Raw genomic sequence first — 18981 nt, 5'->3', positions numbered from 1 at the left:
CAGCCCTGGCTGTGCTTCCGTGATCCTTCTCCTTATAACCTCTCCTAGGTTTCCCCCTTCCCCAGTCAAGGGGCCGAGGACCCTCGTTCCAAGCAGGTGGAGTGTGTGCCTAGGAAACACACAGTGGACTGAGCCCGTAACAAGGCCAGGCAGGTCACAGGCCAGCTCATCACTCTGTAGCTTTGGGCAGCCTTTCTCTTTCCTGAGCTCAGAACCCTTGGGAAGAGCCAGGAGGGAACGAGACAAGGGGAGATGGGCCATACGGAAAAAGGGGTTCCTTTCACAGAATGGAGAGACGAATGAATGTCGGTCACTTGGCCCCTCTGTCATCTTCCTGAGGAACGTCCAAAGGTCTTTTCTGAGTGTCTCTTATCTACATTATTAGACAGGGTTCTTCTCTAGTGCTTGTCTGGTCCAGGCTGGCCTCCTTGGAGTAAATGATACGTTTTGCTGAATGAGACTATTGCTCTGTGGCCCAGAGAAACTAGCAGCTGAAGCCTGTGGGGTCGCATGAGGTGGATGCAGCGGAGTGGGAGCTCTTGGGTGGAATTCCCAGTGAGGTGTCACAGCCTGTAGTCCTGACACACCTTGACACGGATTTGTGTTCTGGCTGGTCCTCCTGGGACTTAAAAAGAGCGACTCCAGAGCACTGGGCCAGTCTCCCAGACTCTCCAAGCCAAGCAGGTGGCTGTTCCTGAGGTACGGCATGGGTGGGGGCAGCTGCCGTGAGTACAGGGTTGTGTGAGTACAGGGTTGTGTAACCTATGCTCCAGGGTCTGTCTGCCGAGAGGGAGAAGGGACTCCCGCTGCTGTGTAAACACAGTCTCTAAAGGGCTCTGCGTTCTCACCCCTCTCCTGGCTCTCCAAGCACACGGAGTCGCAGGCTTATCAGGAGGCTGTCTGGCGGTTAAAAGATGTTTCCCTGCATTGTGAGGCTACATGGAAACCAAGGCATGTCAGCCCCCAGGACAAAGGAACTCAAGTGTTTGAAAGGCAAAAATATTTTGACCTGGCTACATCATTTTTCAAAGGAAAAAAGTAATTCACGGCTCACAATCTACTGCTAATTCACAGGAAGTCCTGTACTTCTTATTAAATCCCCAAGGTCCGCTTTTCCATGTGAGAGGCCATCTATGAGGGCCAGGGTGTGAGGGAGGTTTATGACTTCTCCTTCCACCTCTTCCTGTTATTTTTTCTTTTTAATACCTTGTCTTGCTGAATGAACCCTCTCTGCAGTGCTGTCCCAGGCCTTATCTTTGGGGTCCATACTGCTGGAGAGTTTGAATGAGTATACAGTGACTGCCTTGGGCTGGCAAGTCAGGAACTAAGACCCTAAGAAACTAAGTGATTCATCCAGGTCACCCCCATAATGGGGAGCCATAACTGAAGCTCCCACAGTTCTCATAGCCCTCTGGGAGCAGCCTCTCCTGGTTTGTGGGTTCCCTTGGCAATGAGTGCATCTGGAGAAGTCCTCAAGGACTCATGGATATCACAGTTACCATCATCAATATACTACCATCTCACCACTATCAACTTCCCCGTGATTATTATCACCACCATCATGTTACCATCATCACTTCTGCCAGCACCATCACCACCATCTCTATTACCACCATCATCGCTGCCATCACCATTACCACCATCACCACCACCATCACCATCACCACCATCACTGTCGCCATCACCATCACCACCATCATCGCTGCCATCACCACCACCATCACCATCACCACCATCACCACCACCATCACCACCATCACCACCATCACCACCATCACCACCATCACCATCATCACCATCACCACCATCACCACCACCATCACCACCATCACCACCACCATCACCACCATCACCACCATCACTGTCGCCATCACCATCGCCATCATCATCATTGCCATTATCACCACCACCATCACCACCATCACCACCATCACCACCATCATCGCTGCCATCATCACCACCATCACCACCCTCACACCTGCCATCCCTGACCTTTGCCTCACTCTGTGCTACAAAGGTGTGCCAGGTGCTGCTACCTGTGCTCGATACATAGTAACTCATGTAAACAACCACAACTTTGAAGCAAGAACCTCTCTGGAAATGCCTGGCTACCACAGAGTCCTTTGCACTTCCATGTCCCCTACAGAGGTGTTTGCAGACATGAGATCTCTGGAGTGTATCAGTGAGACCTAGCATGGCGATGTGATGAACCAAGCTCCAGAGTGCCTATGAAACTGCACTTGGGGTTTGGTTCTCAGACAACAGGAGTCCCCATTGTGCAGGATGTCTTCCCATGGGCTACAGGGCAGGAGGACCTGCTCCGACTGGTGAAGGAGCAATTTTCTTTCCTTGGAAGGGGCTCAGTGGGGTGAGAAGATGCCACACTTCCATAGTGGAGTCTTCTATGTGAGGGGGGAATCCCAAAGGGCCCCAATAAGAACAAGAGCTTTGATGGGAATTTGAGTTACATGCCATCTCAAAAGCTGGGCATTTAATAAAGAGGGCAAATTGAGGGACCACCCTTTCTATAATACCAGGTATAGGAAGATGGGGTCACAGCACAAGGATTGCCAATGAACAAAGAGGAGTGGAGACAAGGTGTACCTCAGACTTCAGGAGGGACCTGGAGAGAACACAGGGCTCCTGGGGAGCACAGGAGGTGGGCTGCCAGGTCAAGGCTTATTGGGTGCTCTCTGGGCACAATGGGTACTGAAGAGACCAAGTCTATCTGGATCAGAAGCTCCCCCACCACCACCACACACACAACTGGGAACAGGCTGCCACTTTGTACTTGGCTGACCTTGGGAGAGTGAATGTACTGTCCTAATAAGTTCCCTCATAAGTACACAAACAGGGAATATAGCTGCTCCCCCCTTAAAGGTCCTGAGATGTGGCCTGAGAATAGGCAGGCTGGCTTCTGCCACCAGAGCCTCAGAGCCACCATGGCACAACTGCCAACAGAAAGGCAAAACCTTACCCTGACACGGCCATTGCACTCTGAGTCCAGCTGTGTCACCGGACACCCCCAACAGCAAACACTCTCCTTCAGACTTGCCCTGGGCCTCCTCAGGTGAGCTGAGGAGGGAGGGGCAGTTCTGTCTCCTGGGAGCTGCACACGGGAAGCCATGGGACAGAGGTGCTCCACGCCCCCAGTCCTACCCCACCCCAGGCGGCCGCCAATCCTGCCCCCTCTGAGGTCTAATTTGATGTTTTCTTCCACCTTGCCAGCTCCCTCTCACTCCTGCCTCTGCACTGCTTGTCCAAAACAGAAGTACAAAGGGAGGAAAGCTATTCAAATCCCTCCTCCTCGGTTTATTTTTGCAGCTCTCTGGGGCGCCCGGGGTTCAGAGTCTCTTCTGATAATTATCTGCCCTTTCAGGGCCTTAGGAACCCACAGTCCCCAGTTTGGAGGGCTAGAAGGAAGCCCTGGCCTGGCCTGACCACGGCATGCTGGACCTTCTAAGCAAATGCTGCGGGCACAGGAGCTCCTCTTTCCCTTCTCACCCTATGAGTAGTGTGAAGTAGATTCTGTAGCCTCTGAGCCCCCCACACCCTGCTGGTCTGTGATGAACACCATGCCAGACTCTGTCTGGGTGATAATTTTCCGTCCCCGACAACGCAAACATTTCTGAGGCTAATCCTCCAGGTCTCAGCCATTGCTCAGAAATAACGGAGCCGAGGCTCCGACATAAAATAATACATCTTGCTTTTTATGACTTCATTTATCAACAGCACACTGGAGCAACATCTTGCTAACTGGGTGAGAAGAAGCTGTTGTTTGCCGGGTGCAGTAGGCTGATGGACGTGGGTGTCAGGTGGATAACGAATCCCGTTAGCATACAAAGAGGCCGAGGCAGAGAGAGGGTATCCGTCAGAGAAAGAAAGAAAGAGTATTAAATAAGAAAATGGCATATCATGCTGAATCTGTTAAATTAAGAACTGCGCTCCCTCTTACCCAAACCAATTTGTTATCCTTGCTGTTTCTCCCTGTAGATGGTGGAAGAAAAGGAGTTGCTCAGGACTAGGCTGGGCCTCCTGGCTCACTGGTGCCCAGGAGCACAGCCCAGCCAATCTGCATATGGGGGCATTTCTGCCTCAAAAGCACAGAGCAGGGCCAGCAAGGTGTCTCAGCAGGCAAGGTGCTTATTGCTAAGTCTGGCAACTTAAGTTAGATCCCTAGGACCTACATGGTAGAGAGAGAACCAACCCATGAATGTCCTCTGACATCCCTCATTGCCATGGAACATACATGCTTATGGGCACACACACACACACATGCACACACACACATACACACACACGTAATTTTAAAAATTAAAAGATTGCAATAGATAAAGACCATTATTATGGAGTCACAGTTGACCAAGGTGCAGACCACAGCTGACTGTGGGATGCTCAACCCCAACAGATACATCTACAACACAGGCCTTATACCATATGTAAGGCTCTTATACTATAAGAATGCCACAGGATACTGGTCAGGAAGGTTGCAAGAGCCAGAGGACCTGGCTGTCTGCTTGAGATTGTGTTTTCTATCTATGGCAGGAAATCTGCACACAGGAAATTCCAACAATATGGTTGCATCAACAAGACAGATGACAAGAAGTGCAGTTGACATGGTATGGGGTCTCACGTCTAAGAGAATCAGTCTTCTCCAGAGGTGAGCCCCCATGATAGGGTAGCCGATCCTAAGAGGTTGGCCCGAAAGACACGTAACCAACACTGAATGATCTTAGCAGGATGTATACACCAACTTATGCACGTGTGTATGTAACTATTACAATTGGAGACTAAATGGCCATGAATCTGAGAAGGGGGAGAGTCACAGGGAGAGTTGGGTGGAGGAGAGGGAGGGGAGAACAATAAAAATAGAGTACTCACAATTTGAAGTTCTCAGAAACATAAATTTTAAAAATTAAAAGGGGAAAAATTTGAAAATTAAAAATAGAAATAGCACAGAACCCATCGTACAGGAGGGTCCTGGAAATGTAGCCCCATGAGGTGTATTCAGCTTGAAATGGGATACAACAGAAGACAGAGAAGAGCAGGGACCCTCCGTGTACAAGACGGGGTTCTCAAGGCCCCAACTCTTGGAGAGGATAACTTGGCAAATCAGCACCCCGGACAGCTCCCCACCCCCACAGTAGGTGCTTGTTAGCAAGAGCATCTTCAGTGGGCAAAGGAAGCAAAGCTGGTTTGGGGTAGGCTGCAAGATTCCAAGATTCAAGGAATTCCACAGATGTGGACCCTGCTGTGTGTTCACCTGCTGGTGGCTTCACTCACAGGTCCGTGTGCATTTGAGATTTCTATTCGTTCTGTTTTCATGCTTTGACCTGGAAGCCCTCTTTTTGACATCACATTGTCTAGACGGCGATTTAGGGGCACTGAACACTGGGTTGGTCACTCTGGTTTCTATGCACTGGTATCCAACCATTAGTCAATGACAAGTAGCCAGGGACCACCCTGGGTTTCTTTCCCAGGAAAAGGCACTGGGACACCGCTAAGATACACTTGGCATCTCCTGAAGCAACGAGTCCATTTCCCCTACAGCTCTGGGGAAGTCCAGAGTCTCAACCTGAGACAGTCCCTCTCAAGGGGTAAGCATACCACCAGGTCAACCTGAGTTCAGCAGGGGGCAGGTAAAGTCACAGTGGCTGAATGTGACGGAAGGGTAGCTGTGCATTCTTCATCCTGTCTCTCTCTGCACCTAAGGTTTACTTGCCTCAGACATTCTCAACAGATATAGAAGGAGAAGCAGTACCCTAGCTTGTAATCTACAAGCTAGACAGATGTCAGCCCAGATACCACCTCCTCCAGAAAGTGTACTGTCCCATCCAATTCTGTGGCATCCAAAAGAAAGGCACTGTTACAGAAGTGGCCACATGCTCTTTCTGTGCTCTGGCATAGAAGTGAGCCTGTCTACTTCTTCCTCCTCCCCACCCCCGAACCCCAGGATCATGCACCCCAGACAGCTGACAATAGATGCTCATATCCTATGGGACCCAGCCATCAGAGGAGAGCCACATTCTGCTGACACACAAGCAACCTGTCTCGTCTGCGTGAGTGAGTCAGGGAGGCTATTTCACACCACCGGGTCCTAGAATGCCTTGTCATCTAGCAACATCAGGACACTAATTTACCATTCCAGCCACTTTCACTGACTCCAGCCCACCCAGGCCAATATGACCCTCACATCGTGCCTGCAGAGCAATACTGGAGCCATGTGGAACCAACCGGACACAGACACTTAAGAGTCCTTGCCAAGAACTGTCTACTGGCTAGCGTTTGACAGCGCTGCCTTGGGTCCTGTCCTGCCTAGCCTCCCTGCCTCCAGCTCAGTAAAGCACAACTAGCAATGTCTGTGGGGTGACAGTAAACATGTCACAAGGCTAGCATTCTGTAAGTGACCACCACAGGTGTAGACGCCACAAATGAGTTTGTGTGGTACATGGTACACAGTGCCTCACTGGGGCCAGGGCGGTGGAACCCATCATGTCTGTCTGCCATTCCCCTTCGCACTCTCCCTTCCTGTCTCTGAAGTAGACCAGGAAAAGTGCAGATGTGACCCACAAGTTAGAGCTTGGACTCTGGGACAGCTGTGGCAGCCAAATATGGGACCCTCAGAGCAGGATTACCAACCATGGATGCACGAGCCATGGTACCCCAAACATTAGTGCTTCTCATGTAGGCCGTGGCCCCTTTGGGATCACACATCAGATATCCTGCATATCAGATACTTACATTATGACCATAACAGTAGCAAATTTACAGTTGTGAAGTAGCAGTGAAATAATTTTATGGTTGGAGGTCACCACAACATGAAGACTGTATTAAAGGGTCACAGCATTAGGAAGGTCGAGAACCACTGCCAAGGAGGAATTAGCAGGCAAAGGCTCTCTTAGGGTGTCAGTGGGCTTGTGTGTTCTCTCAGGACTGGGTAACCCCCATCCCCTGGCTACTCTCCCTGAACCTAGGGCAGGTGTCCTCTCTAACAACAGGTGATTTTCTAGCAGTGAATGCCACAAAGGCCTACCTCCTCCAGAGAGCTCCCACCAACCAAGCAACTGTTGTCCAGGGAAGCATCCCCCTCTCCAGGGTCCACCCAAATCCTACCTGGAGACAAAGATCTAGGGAGGTTTTGCCTTAAACCAACAAATACAGATGAGTGTGGCTTCCGATACTCTCAATAGACCCCAGAACCTGTTTTCTGCAGGGCCTAAGAATCTTAATCTGCTCCATAAGGAGGAACAGACTCAACTTTTGTATCCTGCTGTGAGATTTTCTTCCAGGAATTCAGGTCTGTCAGACAGCAAGATACTGCCAAAATGATCGGCTATGGGGAACTGTTCAAGGCAACTGTGGTACCCAAGTGGATGCTCGTCCGTGCTCAGTCATCCTAGCCTCATGCTGCCCCTGTCTGCCCAGAACAGGGAGTGTCTTCTTATCATGCATGGTAATGACAGGAACCTTAATTTGGCAGGCACTTGGACAGGTGAAGGCCACAGCTGACCCTCCTCATCTAGGCTTAAGACTCTGGACTTGGTTGTGTCTGCATTTGTGTGTTCAGGGCAGAAGAGGCTAAAGAGAACTTCCAGCTGATATATATTTCTCTCCTAACAGTGCGGCACAATTTAATTAACTCAATATTGCACCCACCTGAAGATTACGGACAGGCTTTATTGACACCTCCATCTGGCTTCTATAAAGCCAGTAATGCAGCCAATAAATCCCATTCAGAGCTGGGAGCAGTAGAGGCCGTCCCACTTGGCCATCTTCCCCAGCGTTCTCTTGCAAGGGCTGCTTAGATGACAATAGCAAGGTCTGAGAACCCTACGAGGGTCGCCCGTACGTTCACAGATGCTGTCTTGTTGTGAGGACAGGGCAGTGGGTCACTGTGAACTCTGTGCCATAGATGGAGAGACTCTGCCCTGGACACAGAGGTCTTCTAAGAGACCCAAGGCTCACAGCCTGAGTTCAGACAACCAAGCCCCTGTGTCCTCACCTCTAGCAAGGAACCACCATTGTTCCTACTGGCCATCCTACCCACTCTAGAACAGTACTGGTCACTCTCTCCACAGCTGTCTTAATTCTCAGACTCTGGAGGATTATACACCGTTTTCAGAGGCGGACAATGTGGTCACAACTTCAAAGTTAAAAGCCAGGGGCTATGAAGCCAGAGAAGGGCCTGATTCTTGGGTGGGGACGGAGGATGATGGCTCCTACTCCAGGCCCCCAGGAGAAGGGGCCAGGGATTCTGCTGATAGTTTCTGATGCCAGAGAAGGGTCCCCAGGGGCCTCTGCTCTCCCTCCCTGCTAAAAACCCAGGGGAGGGGAGGTAGCCGGCTTCCTACTCTAGACCTCCTCCAGGACCTTTATCTAGAGACTTCCCCAGAGAGCCTCCATGAATGCCACGTAAGAAGTTTCTGAGAAAGGAAAACCTGACTTATTTCTCACAGAAAGGGAGAAATGAACACAGTCCCCCCTAACCTGTCCAAGCCCCTGGTCCCTTCAAGCCTTCTCCAGTTGGTTGAGCACTGTCTCAGCCTTTATCCGACAAGCAGGGCCCCGAAGACAACACCCACGGGAGCAGGCAATAAATTACGGTCGGGAAATTAATTAGCTGCACCTCTGCCCACCTAATCTGATGGTTCAAGCTGATTTAAGGGAGCCTCCAGGGGCGGCGGGGGTGGGGGGAGTAATCGGCATCACTCCACTCAGGAGATGTACGTTTACACAGTCTTCGCCAAGCTTGGGGCTGCCCATAACTCACCGAGGCCACACTAACGGACCATTAGTCACCCTTATCATTTCGTAAAGGGGCCACAGTTCCAGGCCCTGCCCTAAGAAGCTGGTTCAGGTGCTGCAAGGGGTGAGGTCAGAGTCCAGCCGGGGCCCCCAAGCTGCCCAAGATGAGGGCAGCTCAAGCTCCCCCTGCAAGCCCTCCCCCACACTGCCTTCTGCCCTATCGCTGGAGAAGAGTGCCGGAAGGGGCCTTTCTGGACAAGTCTCAAGTTGTGAAAGCAGCATCCTTCGTCCTTCGGGAAGGGGTGAGGGAAGAAGTCAGACACAGGCTGGTTTCAGAGAGCTGCTGAGGGTCCCAAGGCCAGCAGCCCAGCCCCCTCAGGAGAAGGGGACCCTTGGAGGCAGCCCTTCCCGACTTTCTGTTGTCTCGGTGGCGGTGTTGCACCTCTTCACTTTGCAACCTTTGATTCAGCAAAATCAAGGATGCAAACTTCTTAGGAGTACTTAGTTTCCATAGCAACTGAAGCTGACCTCAACATTGTTCTCAAGAGGGGACTGACTTTGCTATATGTTCATTCACTGAATTAATGGACTCCCCGTTCTTTTATCAGCAACCCCAGAACAATGGAAAGAGAGACATGTCCTCAAAGGGCTTTCAACCACTGTCCAGCCTTTTGTTCCCGGCTTACCGCGACGAGGCAAGTCTATTCAGCCCGAGATTATAAAAATCAACTCGGGGCTGTCTCCGGGGCAGCTAAACACACTTTGGTTTCATAAAGACATAACTGATCCTACATGCAAATTAATAATTTCGACACAGAGTTTTTGTTGCGTTAGTGGGTTTTTGTGGTTGTTGATGGGGTTTTTTGTTTTTGTTTGTAATAGAGTAGGTGTAGGGAAACTGTAGGATAGTTGTGCTCTCTGATGGGCTCTGAGTGCGGCCAGATGTCTGGAAAGGGTAGGAGGAGAAGAGGTTTCCTAAGCTCACCTCAGTGACACAGCCCTTAGCCAAGCTATGGGTGGTGGTGGAGAGCCTTCCGGTTCCAACAAACACCAGCCAGATCCTGACCTGCAGGTCAGCCGCACATCGCAGAGGACCCGTATGTGTATCTCCCCACCTCCTCACCCTCCAGCTACCGGGGAACAATATAAACCAGTCCCTGGCTGCACAGCTCTTGTGAAGAAACCATCTGCAGGGGCAAACAGCTCACTCAGTTGTGGCCAGGTTTAGATCTCAGGATGTGTGACATCCAAACAATTGCTTTCACAAAAGCCACTTGGTAGCTGCCCCGTTGCCTCGGCTCCCACTTCCTCAGCAGGCTGAGTTCACGCTCCTGGCTCCGGTCATCCTTCATGAACCCTGAGGCCTCTGGGCTTCCGGTCATCCAGGACCATACGATGGGTAAAAGGTCCCCGAGCCCAGTGGGAGAGGTTATGCTTCTAACACCCAAATAATCACTTCACAGATTTCCATAATCATCAATCAATCATCCTATTTGGATCACTCGAGAGCTATCAGGTGGCTTTTATGACCTGTAGCATTTTGTACGAAATAATAACTGGAAGAGATTTATGGACCGATCGCTGACCCTCTCAACTTATTTATTTATTTATTTATTTACTCTTTTCATGCCTCCTGCCATGGTCCAGGAGGAGCGCTGACTGGGCCCTTCCAGACAGGAACCTTTTCCAGGCCCCCGAGTACCAGTTATAATGGTACAAATCCCTGATTTCTTTATTTGGGGGCGGAGAGGGAGCAGAGAAAGGGAGGAAAGGCGGAAATAAAAATACAAGAGGAAAAGGTCACTTCCTTTCATTTGTGCTCTCTCCCAGTTGCCCTGTATTAACACCCCCTTCCTCCGTGAGATGCTGAAAGAAAACAAGATAAAGCAGGACAAAGGGAAAGGCCGTGGGGCCCTGTGTTTCCCTTTTCATATCACTGAAGAGATTGAATCAAAATTCCTTCGCCTGATACCATCTCCCCGGGTGGACTACACTCTTGTTAACGGATAAATTCAGCCCTCCAGAAAGTCAAAGAATAAATTTAAGCCTTTGCCAAATGTCTATCCTATTGGATTTTGATAAGGCGGCCATTGAGCCTTAATAATGTCTTCCATCCATTTTCCGCAAGCCCTTAACACGGCTCTTTATTCGTCCCCAAAGCCTCTTCTCCCGGCCTTTTTATTACGGGCTCCGACGAGCTCTCCGGGGAGCCGCGCAGCCAAGTGATGGATGGACAGCTCGCTAGATTATCTCCCGCAGATGTTTGCTCTCCAGGAGCCCCTGGGCTTCCCTCTAAGTAAACAGACTAAATAGAGTCGCCAGCAGAGGGGCAGCCCCAGAGGTCCTGGGTTCTGCTGTGGGAAGAAGCTGGACTGGGTCTGACCACAGCCAAAGTGATGACTTCTGGGGAAGCTCAAGTGATGTCTCCAGAGGGCACAGAGGTCCGGGGCAGAGATGGCAGCAGGGATTTAGGTACTTGAGGTTCGGAACACAGGCACAAAGCTGGGGGCCACAAATGATGAAAATGTTAGGGACAATGGAGCCCAGAGGGATGCTGGGAGTAAGAGACAGTGGGTGAGTAGGGGTGAGCAGGAGACTGGGTACAGTGAGGGCCAAAGGGGAGCAGAACTGGGAAGAGACTGAGCCAGCGGTAGCTTTGCTCAGCGCAGGCTTGCGGAGTCTTGGGTGTGAATCTTGACACAACTGGCCCATGCATAGCCACGCTTGCCTGGCTCCTTCTGTAAATTCCGAATACACTCAGAGGCATGAAATACCTCTGTAGTAACCTGTTCTCTGATACTTAATACTTCTGAGAGCAACCTCTTCCATTTTTCCTTCCTGCAGCAGTGTCATGGGCTGAAAGAATGAAATCAAGCCTACTAGAGTTCACAGACGCCGACGCAGAGGAGGCTATATGAAACTCAGAGATGGCAAGTGGACAACCCAAGGCCACACAGTCTCCACATGTCCCCTTGGCTCCACACTTCCCTATCATATTCTTAATACAAGTGTGCAAGTCTTCAGGTAATCCAAACACACACAGGTTCGTATAGCATTGCTCAGGAAAAAAAAGCAAGTATGCAGTAACCACAGCTTTAAGTGACATGTTAGTGAGGCAAAAATTTCCACACACACAGAAGTTCAAAGTCCTATGTGTCCCCTCTTGCTCCTGGCATGGGATCCGCTTCGCTGTTGACGTAAAATTCCCTTCTCCAATTCAGTCCCCTCCACCTCCCACCACTTAGGTCCAGACCAAAGTCTAGGTTTTAATTCTTGTTCTGTGATCCCAGAGAAGCAGGGATGTCTGAACTCAGCCGAAGCTGGAAAACTTCTGCTCAGTGGTCCCTGGTGGTATGCTGCTGCAGCTCCCCAGTCTCACGAGAAACACGGTAGAGCTTGGACAAGGACACCCACCTGCAGCCTCAGGCTTCCGAGATGCTCCAGCCTCTATGGGAGTTAGTCTGTGGGGGCCCCTGGGTTCTCTGAGACCCTCAGTCTGGCTGTAGCTTCAGGGGCATCACAGAAACCTGCGATTGAGACAGCTGTCCCCCAAGCTGGTTATGATGTACTTCACAACTATCCCAGAAGCAGCTCCTAAGATGACCTGGGGCCATGTTAGACAAGAACTCACGGACCCACATTTTATAGAAGAAAAGGCACAAGTCACAAACAGCACCCTACTTTCCACCCCAGAGCAAGAGCAGAGCTGCCAGACTCACTCCTGTCATCTGTTATTTTGTTTCCTTTCAAAAGTATCCAGCTGCGTCCATCCCCCCCCCTTTACATTTGAACTTGACCTTTTGATCCCCTGCCTTAACCACTTTACCTTGGCTGGGCGACACACCCAGAGACACACTGACAACAAGGTGGTCCACTCTGTTGGTGGCAAAAGCAGACTGGGCTTCACTTTTCCACAACTCTTGAGATACAGAATTCTGTTCCAGCCCCCACCCCTTTCCTTTCAAAACACACATATTTACCCAAAGAAGAAAAGGGGAGTGGAAGGAAGGGAGGGAGAGAGGGAGAAGGAGAGAGAAAGAATCTGATCCATGGTACACTTAAAGGGTAGAGGGATGGAGGAAAGAAGGGCCCCTGTGACAACTTCACCTCCAAAATGTTGCCTGAGGTCTGCCTGGGAGAAGGACAGCTCCCATCCGGTAAAGAGCTCTGCCCGTGTGCCCAGCGTAGTGCCCACCAGGTCAGACTTGTCTGCTCACTCAGGTGGCAGGACCCCTCAAGTTTATACCCTGTGTGTGTGTCCCTTGATCATGTGTATTTTCCCCTCTGCATAGCTCTCTCTCTCTCTCTCTCTCTCTCTCTCTCTCTCTCTCTCTCTCTCTCTCCCTCTCTCTCTCTCTCTCTGGGTCTTTCAGAGCCGTGTTTGTCGACCAGCTATGATCCATCATCAGCCAGAAAGGTGGTAGACAATGCCCAGTTGAAGCTTTTTCTTTTGCCTAATGCTTTGCTTACTTAAAGCGACGCTTGAGCCCTCTTTGGGAGTTAAGAGTGCAGCAAAAGGATCTGTTGAATCTGCGGCCCCTTGCGCTCCCCCCCCCACTCTTTTCATGTGAGTATTCAGTAAAGATAGTTAAATAAACACAACCTGCCTTTATTTAGTTTTCCTGTGTCTGCATGGCCTGCAGCATTCCCACGGGCCCAGGGTTGTCCTCTGTTCTCAAGAGCTGGAGTGGCTTAGTGAGGTGACCCCCCCACTGCTGCTTACACAGTGAAAATGAGTGTCTCCCCTGATGGCATTTATATACTGTGTGCAGATGATGCTCTGCTCGTGGACTGGATCTTTGTTCTGTTGCTCAGAAACAACCAGGACCATGTAGCCGTCCCACCAGGGGCCACATAAAAGGGTACTGGGGGGTAACGACAGTCACGGCAGGTTTGCCTACCTTTTTGATGCAGCTCTCCTGGGATGACACCTCTGTATCCGTCAGCATCTGCTGCAAAGCAAATCAGAAAGGGCTGTTAGTGGCTAACAGGTGTCGCCTTCACGCCGCAGAGGGCTGTGGACCACAGGCGGATCAACACCTCTCCAGCGTGAAGGCAAGATCCCATGGCTTCCCTGAGAAATGAAGGGAAGCTCTTGTTAGGGACTCTTTCAGTTTCCATGTGTGTACACGCATGCATGCGCATATATGATAAACATTGCCCGACAGAAAGCAACACGTGGGAGGAAAGGGTTAACCTGGTCCACGATTCTAGGTTACAACCTATTGTTTTGAAAAAGTCAAGGCCAGAACTCGTACAGCTAGTCACACCATATCCACTGTCAAGAGCAAAGTGGATATACATGTCCGCGATCGTTTGCTTAGTGTCCTTATTCTAGCAGAAACCCCATATGCTGGGGACCTGAAAGGTGTCCTTGCCCTGCAAATGTTGCCGTTTGTTCTTTACAGCTCCTCTTTGGAGCCGGTGTTGCTCTGTGGAAAACCCATGGCCCAGTAATGAAAGGCGAGGGCCGACACATCCTAAAACAGGCCGCCCTTGGCTGCAACCAGCAGGGAGCTCAGACCCTGAAAGGTACAGCAGACTTCAAGCTCTGCCAGAAAACCCAGCAGAGCCTCTGTAAAAATGTCTCCTGCTCTTGTCTGCCCAACACTAAAAGATTCGCAGGCTGCCGGCATGACCCTGTCCTCCTAGGGAGTCTAGTTTGGCTTGGGAGATAGAGCTCAGGGGAGCCATGAGTTCCACCTCTGTTCTGAGACATCAGATATGGGGGGAGCAGGCACGGGTTCCTTGAGTCTGGGATGGCAGTGTGTTGCCTGCTCCTAATAACATGACATGCCCCAGGAAGGAAGACAGCTTTGTGGTGACTGGGGGTACTTCTTCAGCTGTGGTGCTGGACATCATGAAGGCACTTGGTGAACCACAGCAGACCTGCATCCTCTACCTCACAGACACATCTGGCAGCAGAAGAGAGAGAGCGCCACCCTTGCATCCTTCTGTCCGTACGGCTGTCCTTGACTCCGATCAGCAGAGCCGTGTCATTTTCCCCAGCAGCCCCGCCTAGCGTTCAGTGACCAGACACAAAACGCTACAACGAAGCAAACCGACAAACCAGTGGTAGAAATCGGACTTTTCCCTTCTGGATTGGGAGTCCAGCCTCATGTTCATAAATTATAATGTCATTTCCAAAAGAATAGGAACCAAGATGGAAAATCAAACTTGAATGAGGAGTTATGTCAATCCAAAAGGCTTTCTCTCCCTTCCTTTCCCGCTACCCTGAGGTGCCCGCGTGTGCTTGCGCAGACTGGCAAGGGAGTGCGGTACACCAAAGAGGCTCTGCCTGGCTCAGCTGTAATAACAAGAGGCCATATTCTAAACGTTGAGAATTCTAACCAATTGGGAACTTTATGTTTCTTTTAATAAATTCTGAAAGTGTGGTTTGGAAAAGTGACTCTCAGTGAGAAGTGAGAGTGAGGGAAGGCTAGGTGAACGCCACGCAGACTCACACCAGCCTCTGGAGGGGACGCCACTGGTGACCCAGCAATGTGCTTTGCCCGACCGGGCTGGATTCTGATGCATGACCAGCTGCAGAAGCCAGACAAAGCTGTGGACAGCTGTGCTTCTCCCTGTCCCCCAATATGGCTTCTCTTCTCTTCTCACTCAGAGCAGGGCCAGGGAGGGTGGAGGGGATCCCGAGAGAGTGAGACTGACTGCTGAACCCTAGAAAAGCTCTTTCCCAGTGAAGTCTGCAGTCATGTGCTGGAGGCAAAGGTTGCCCAGGGAGGCCTCTGCTTTATCCAAATCTGTGCCCTAGATGCTGCTCCCAGTGGGGATAGAGACCTCTTGGTTAAATACTCACAGGATAGCGGTTCTGTGCTGCAGGCCACCCATGGCAGGGTAAGGGGCCAGTCCTGTGGGCCATGAGCTCTCTTGGTTTTTAATGGTCTGGCTTCAGCCAGGAAACAATTGGTGTTTTCACTTTTCCCAGGAAAGCAATGCTTGTACTACACAGGGAAGACGAGACACAGACAGGAAATGCTCCTTGTAGGAACCATTTGTGCCCCATATGCTCAGCAAAGAGCAGATACTGCCCCAAACCTAGTGCCTGTCTCCAGGCTCCATTCGTGTAGTGAATGGGGATCCTCATGCCGAAGCCCAGCCGTGAGGACTCCTGAGCTGCTTAATGCAGCTGGATGTTTTACCTGGTCACCTCATCCCTATTAGGGTCCTTTTCTAGGGTCCCAGGCTTCAGGGACAGATGGACGGAGGGACACACACACACACACACACACACACACACACACGGCTGCAGTCTCTGAGTATGTGCTGTGTGTGCTCAACCTGTCAACAGACAGGTCACAGGACACCATGTGATGTTTTAGGACCAGTCTAAGGAGCTCGCCTGGTGGCATTCCACAGCCACCTTGTACTAACACACTAACGTCAACACAGTTTTAGACACTGGAGGGAGGGCTAGGGCTCAGGGCGGGCTATGAGATGTCTCTGGCCGTTCTGATGCAAGGCTGTCCTGGACTTCTGGAAAGGGCGCCCACCCCAGTCCTGGGTGATCTCTGAGAGTAAGGGGGTGTCTCCTGTCACAGCAGAGACTCCTGATGTGAAAGTTGCACCTCAGTCACTAGTAAATGTGGGGTTGAGGCTAGAATGCCTTTGCATACCTGTCTGCTTTGCCCTCTGTGTGCTCAGTCAAGCTTCAGGTGCCGGCAAGGTCACCAGCAGCCAACAGAGGTCCTTGGAAAGGGCCTATCGCCATCTCACGCTGCTCACATTCACCATTCTGGAGTATGTGGTTGCCTCTGAGGGAGTGCTCTTTTTTAGAGATTCCTTCCTCCTAGCAGGAAAAGGGTTTGAATCTTCCAGCCAATCTAGCTAGCACCCACATCTCTGTTCTTAGCACAGATGACCATAACTTTGAAGAGAGGATGAAGTCCTTCAACAGCACCCATGACAGAGTTGTCCAGAGAGTTCCCCTCAACACTGCCTTTCTATAGCTGCAGGGATCAAACGAGAGCCCTTGGGACATCAACAAAGGCCACCCTGGACCTGTGGGACCTCTGATTCATGGCCTCCAGAGTGGGGCTGTTCTTTTCCTGCCCTCCTTCCTTTCCCCCATCTCCCCCACCCATGGGTACCTCCTATTGTAGCAAGCTTGAGTTTCCTGTGATTTGGATGGCTCTGACTGCACTGTCTCCCTAGCCTCCCAAAGGCCCAGGTCACAGAAAAGTGGCAATGCTGACAACTACATTTGTAAGGCCTTTGTCACCTGGGCCACCCTGTTTGCATTGGGGAGACCCACATAGGAAAGGTTTCTCTCAGTCACTAGTTTGCAGGGGACTAGAAGGTTCTGCGTGCTAGAAATGTCTCAAATCAGTCGCAAGACCAAAGGTGGAGTTTCTTTTCTAAAGACACCAGAGGCTACATTCTGAAATCGTGTCTCACTTTTCAAGAAGTTAATCACCACAAGTGGAATGAGAAGATATGGAGATAGATTGGGGGCATGAGGCCTCAGCTTACAGAAAAGACAGCTGGGTCTGCCAGTTCTGGGTTCCAGAAACCATGGTAGCCTTTCTCGCAGGGGGTTGCAGACACTGCAGAGGCTACCGGTGTCTCCGAGATATGGTGTTCCAGGCAGGACTCTGGTCACCCACACCAGCTTATGCCCCACACCTCAGTTGGAAACCAGCAGGAATATTCTGGGGAGCTGGGTCTTCTTGCCACCGTACACAGTCTGTGAGTGGCCGCACAGCCTTCTCCCAACCTGCCTGTCACCCTTTAACTCAGGGGAAGGCAAACTGTGTTCCGTAGACCTGCGGATGAGTGTAGTTCCAAGCAGGGCCCCCATCAGAAGCTAAGGAGTAGCAGTGGGTAAGTGCTCAGTTAACCCATCTGCTATGTCACTATGGGCACTGTTACTACCTACCCTGGAGTTCGCTATCAGATGGGGACACACAAAGGGACATCAACAACCTCATCTACAACTCTCATCAAGAGTCACCAAGTGAGAGGGAACAACCAGAGCCTTGTGCTTTCTAGGTCATGGGTCCTGGCCAGCCTTTGGGAGAGGAGCTGAGGCTCTGTTCCTTGGCCCTCTTCACCCGTACTCTGAGCAGATACTCCTTGGGCTGTGGGGTGTGCAAGCTTGCACTGAGACAAACTGAGAGCTGCCGAGGACCAGGCAAGTATCTCGTGGCAGGCTTCCTGAGTGACTAGTGCTGGAGCAGGGAGCATCACGCCCTCAGAGGAAGCTGGCACCTCATGAGTTTCCAGAGCCCCCCTGCAAGGGAAGGTTTGAGCCAGGTTCCGATTTAATGGCAGCCTTGCCAGGTAGAAATATCTTTAATGAGGCCCTCCTCACCCGCTGCTGACCTTGGGTGGAGAAACCGCCGGACGCACTCCGGAGCCTCTCAGCCTTGGCTTCCTTGCTGGCTGGGCTGCCTTTTGCTGAAAACCCTCTTTATGTTGCTAGCTCAGCCTCAGCGCTTGTACTGCCGGCTTGCCGACTGCTGGCAGTGGCTGCCCCAGGCTCTCAACGTCTCCCCCACACCCCAGCAGAAGTATTAGGTGTGTTTTGATTGAACATTTTAGCCAAAAAAGCGAGGTTTGACCTCCGGCATTTAGCTTCTCTCTCGAGTATCGGTGCCAGGATTTAGCTAAGTGGGGTTGCTCAAAACATCTTTTTTGACTCTTAAAATAAATACCCTCTGTTCTCCAAGAGGTTGGTGAGGAGTAGACACACACATACAGACATCGCATAGGCTCACAGCTCCAAAACTCTGGCATGTCCCCCAAGGGGGCCGACTTTCTGTTTGGTGTCACAAATGGATCCCAGAAGGCGTCTCTCCCTTCAAAGAATCTGGGAGCAGACCCATGGGAGAAAGCCAACATGAGCCCCAACATAAGGCCACTCCAAAGCCAGAACAGCCAGACTGAGGAGCATGGTCTGGCTTACTCTGGGCTGTCCTCAGGCCTTTGTACATAGCCTGTGTCTCTCTAGCCCATATTTCTCTCTTATCTGTTTTTGAAGTAGTTTCTCTGGATCTGAGGATTTGTGTGTGCATCCAGAACCTTCAGGAAGTTGATTATTGGATCTCTTCTGAGAGGGGACAAGGGCAGAGTACTTGTGATGTTATGAAGAGAATGTTGGTAGGGACTCCCAAGCATCCTGTCCTGGCTCTGAGCCTTGCCTGATGACTGGAGGAGGTTGTAGGCTCAGGGTTGTTTGGGGGACACTGAGCAGATGACACATGATGGTGGCTGTTG

General features: G+C 51.0%; 1 protein-coding gene across 2 annotated transcripts in view; it reads right to left on the bottom strand.

Moving 5' to 3' along the window:
* Positions 1-18981, bottom strand: part of Prdm16 (PR/SET domain 16) — a 314479-nt gene that overhangs the window by 144401 nt on the left and 151097 nt on the right. For both annotated transcript variants that reach the window (XM_057784430.1, XM_057784432.1), the window contains exon 3: positions 13647-13697. In XM_057784430.1, the coding sequence (XP_057640413.1) occupies positions 13647-13697 (51 nt within the window). The remainder of the gene's footprint in view (positions 1-13646; positions 13698-18981) is intronic.

Source organism: Chionomys nivalis, chromosome 11 (genome assembly GCF_950005125.1).
Source record: "Chionomys nivalis chromosome 11, mChiNiv1.1, whole genome shotgun sequence".
In the NCBI taxonomy this organism is placed as follows: domain Eukaryota; kingdom Metazoa; phylum Chordata; class Mammalia; order Rodentia; family Cricetidae; genus Chionomys; species Chionomys nivalis.
Note: the sequence above shows the minus strand (reverse complement) of the source record. Positions and strands in the feature narration are given on the sequence as shown.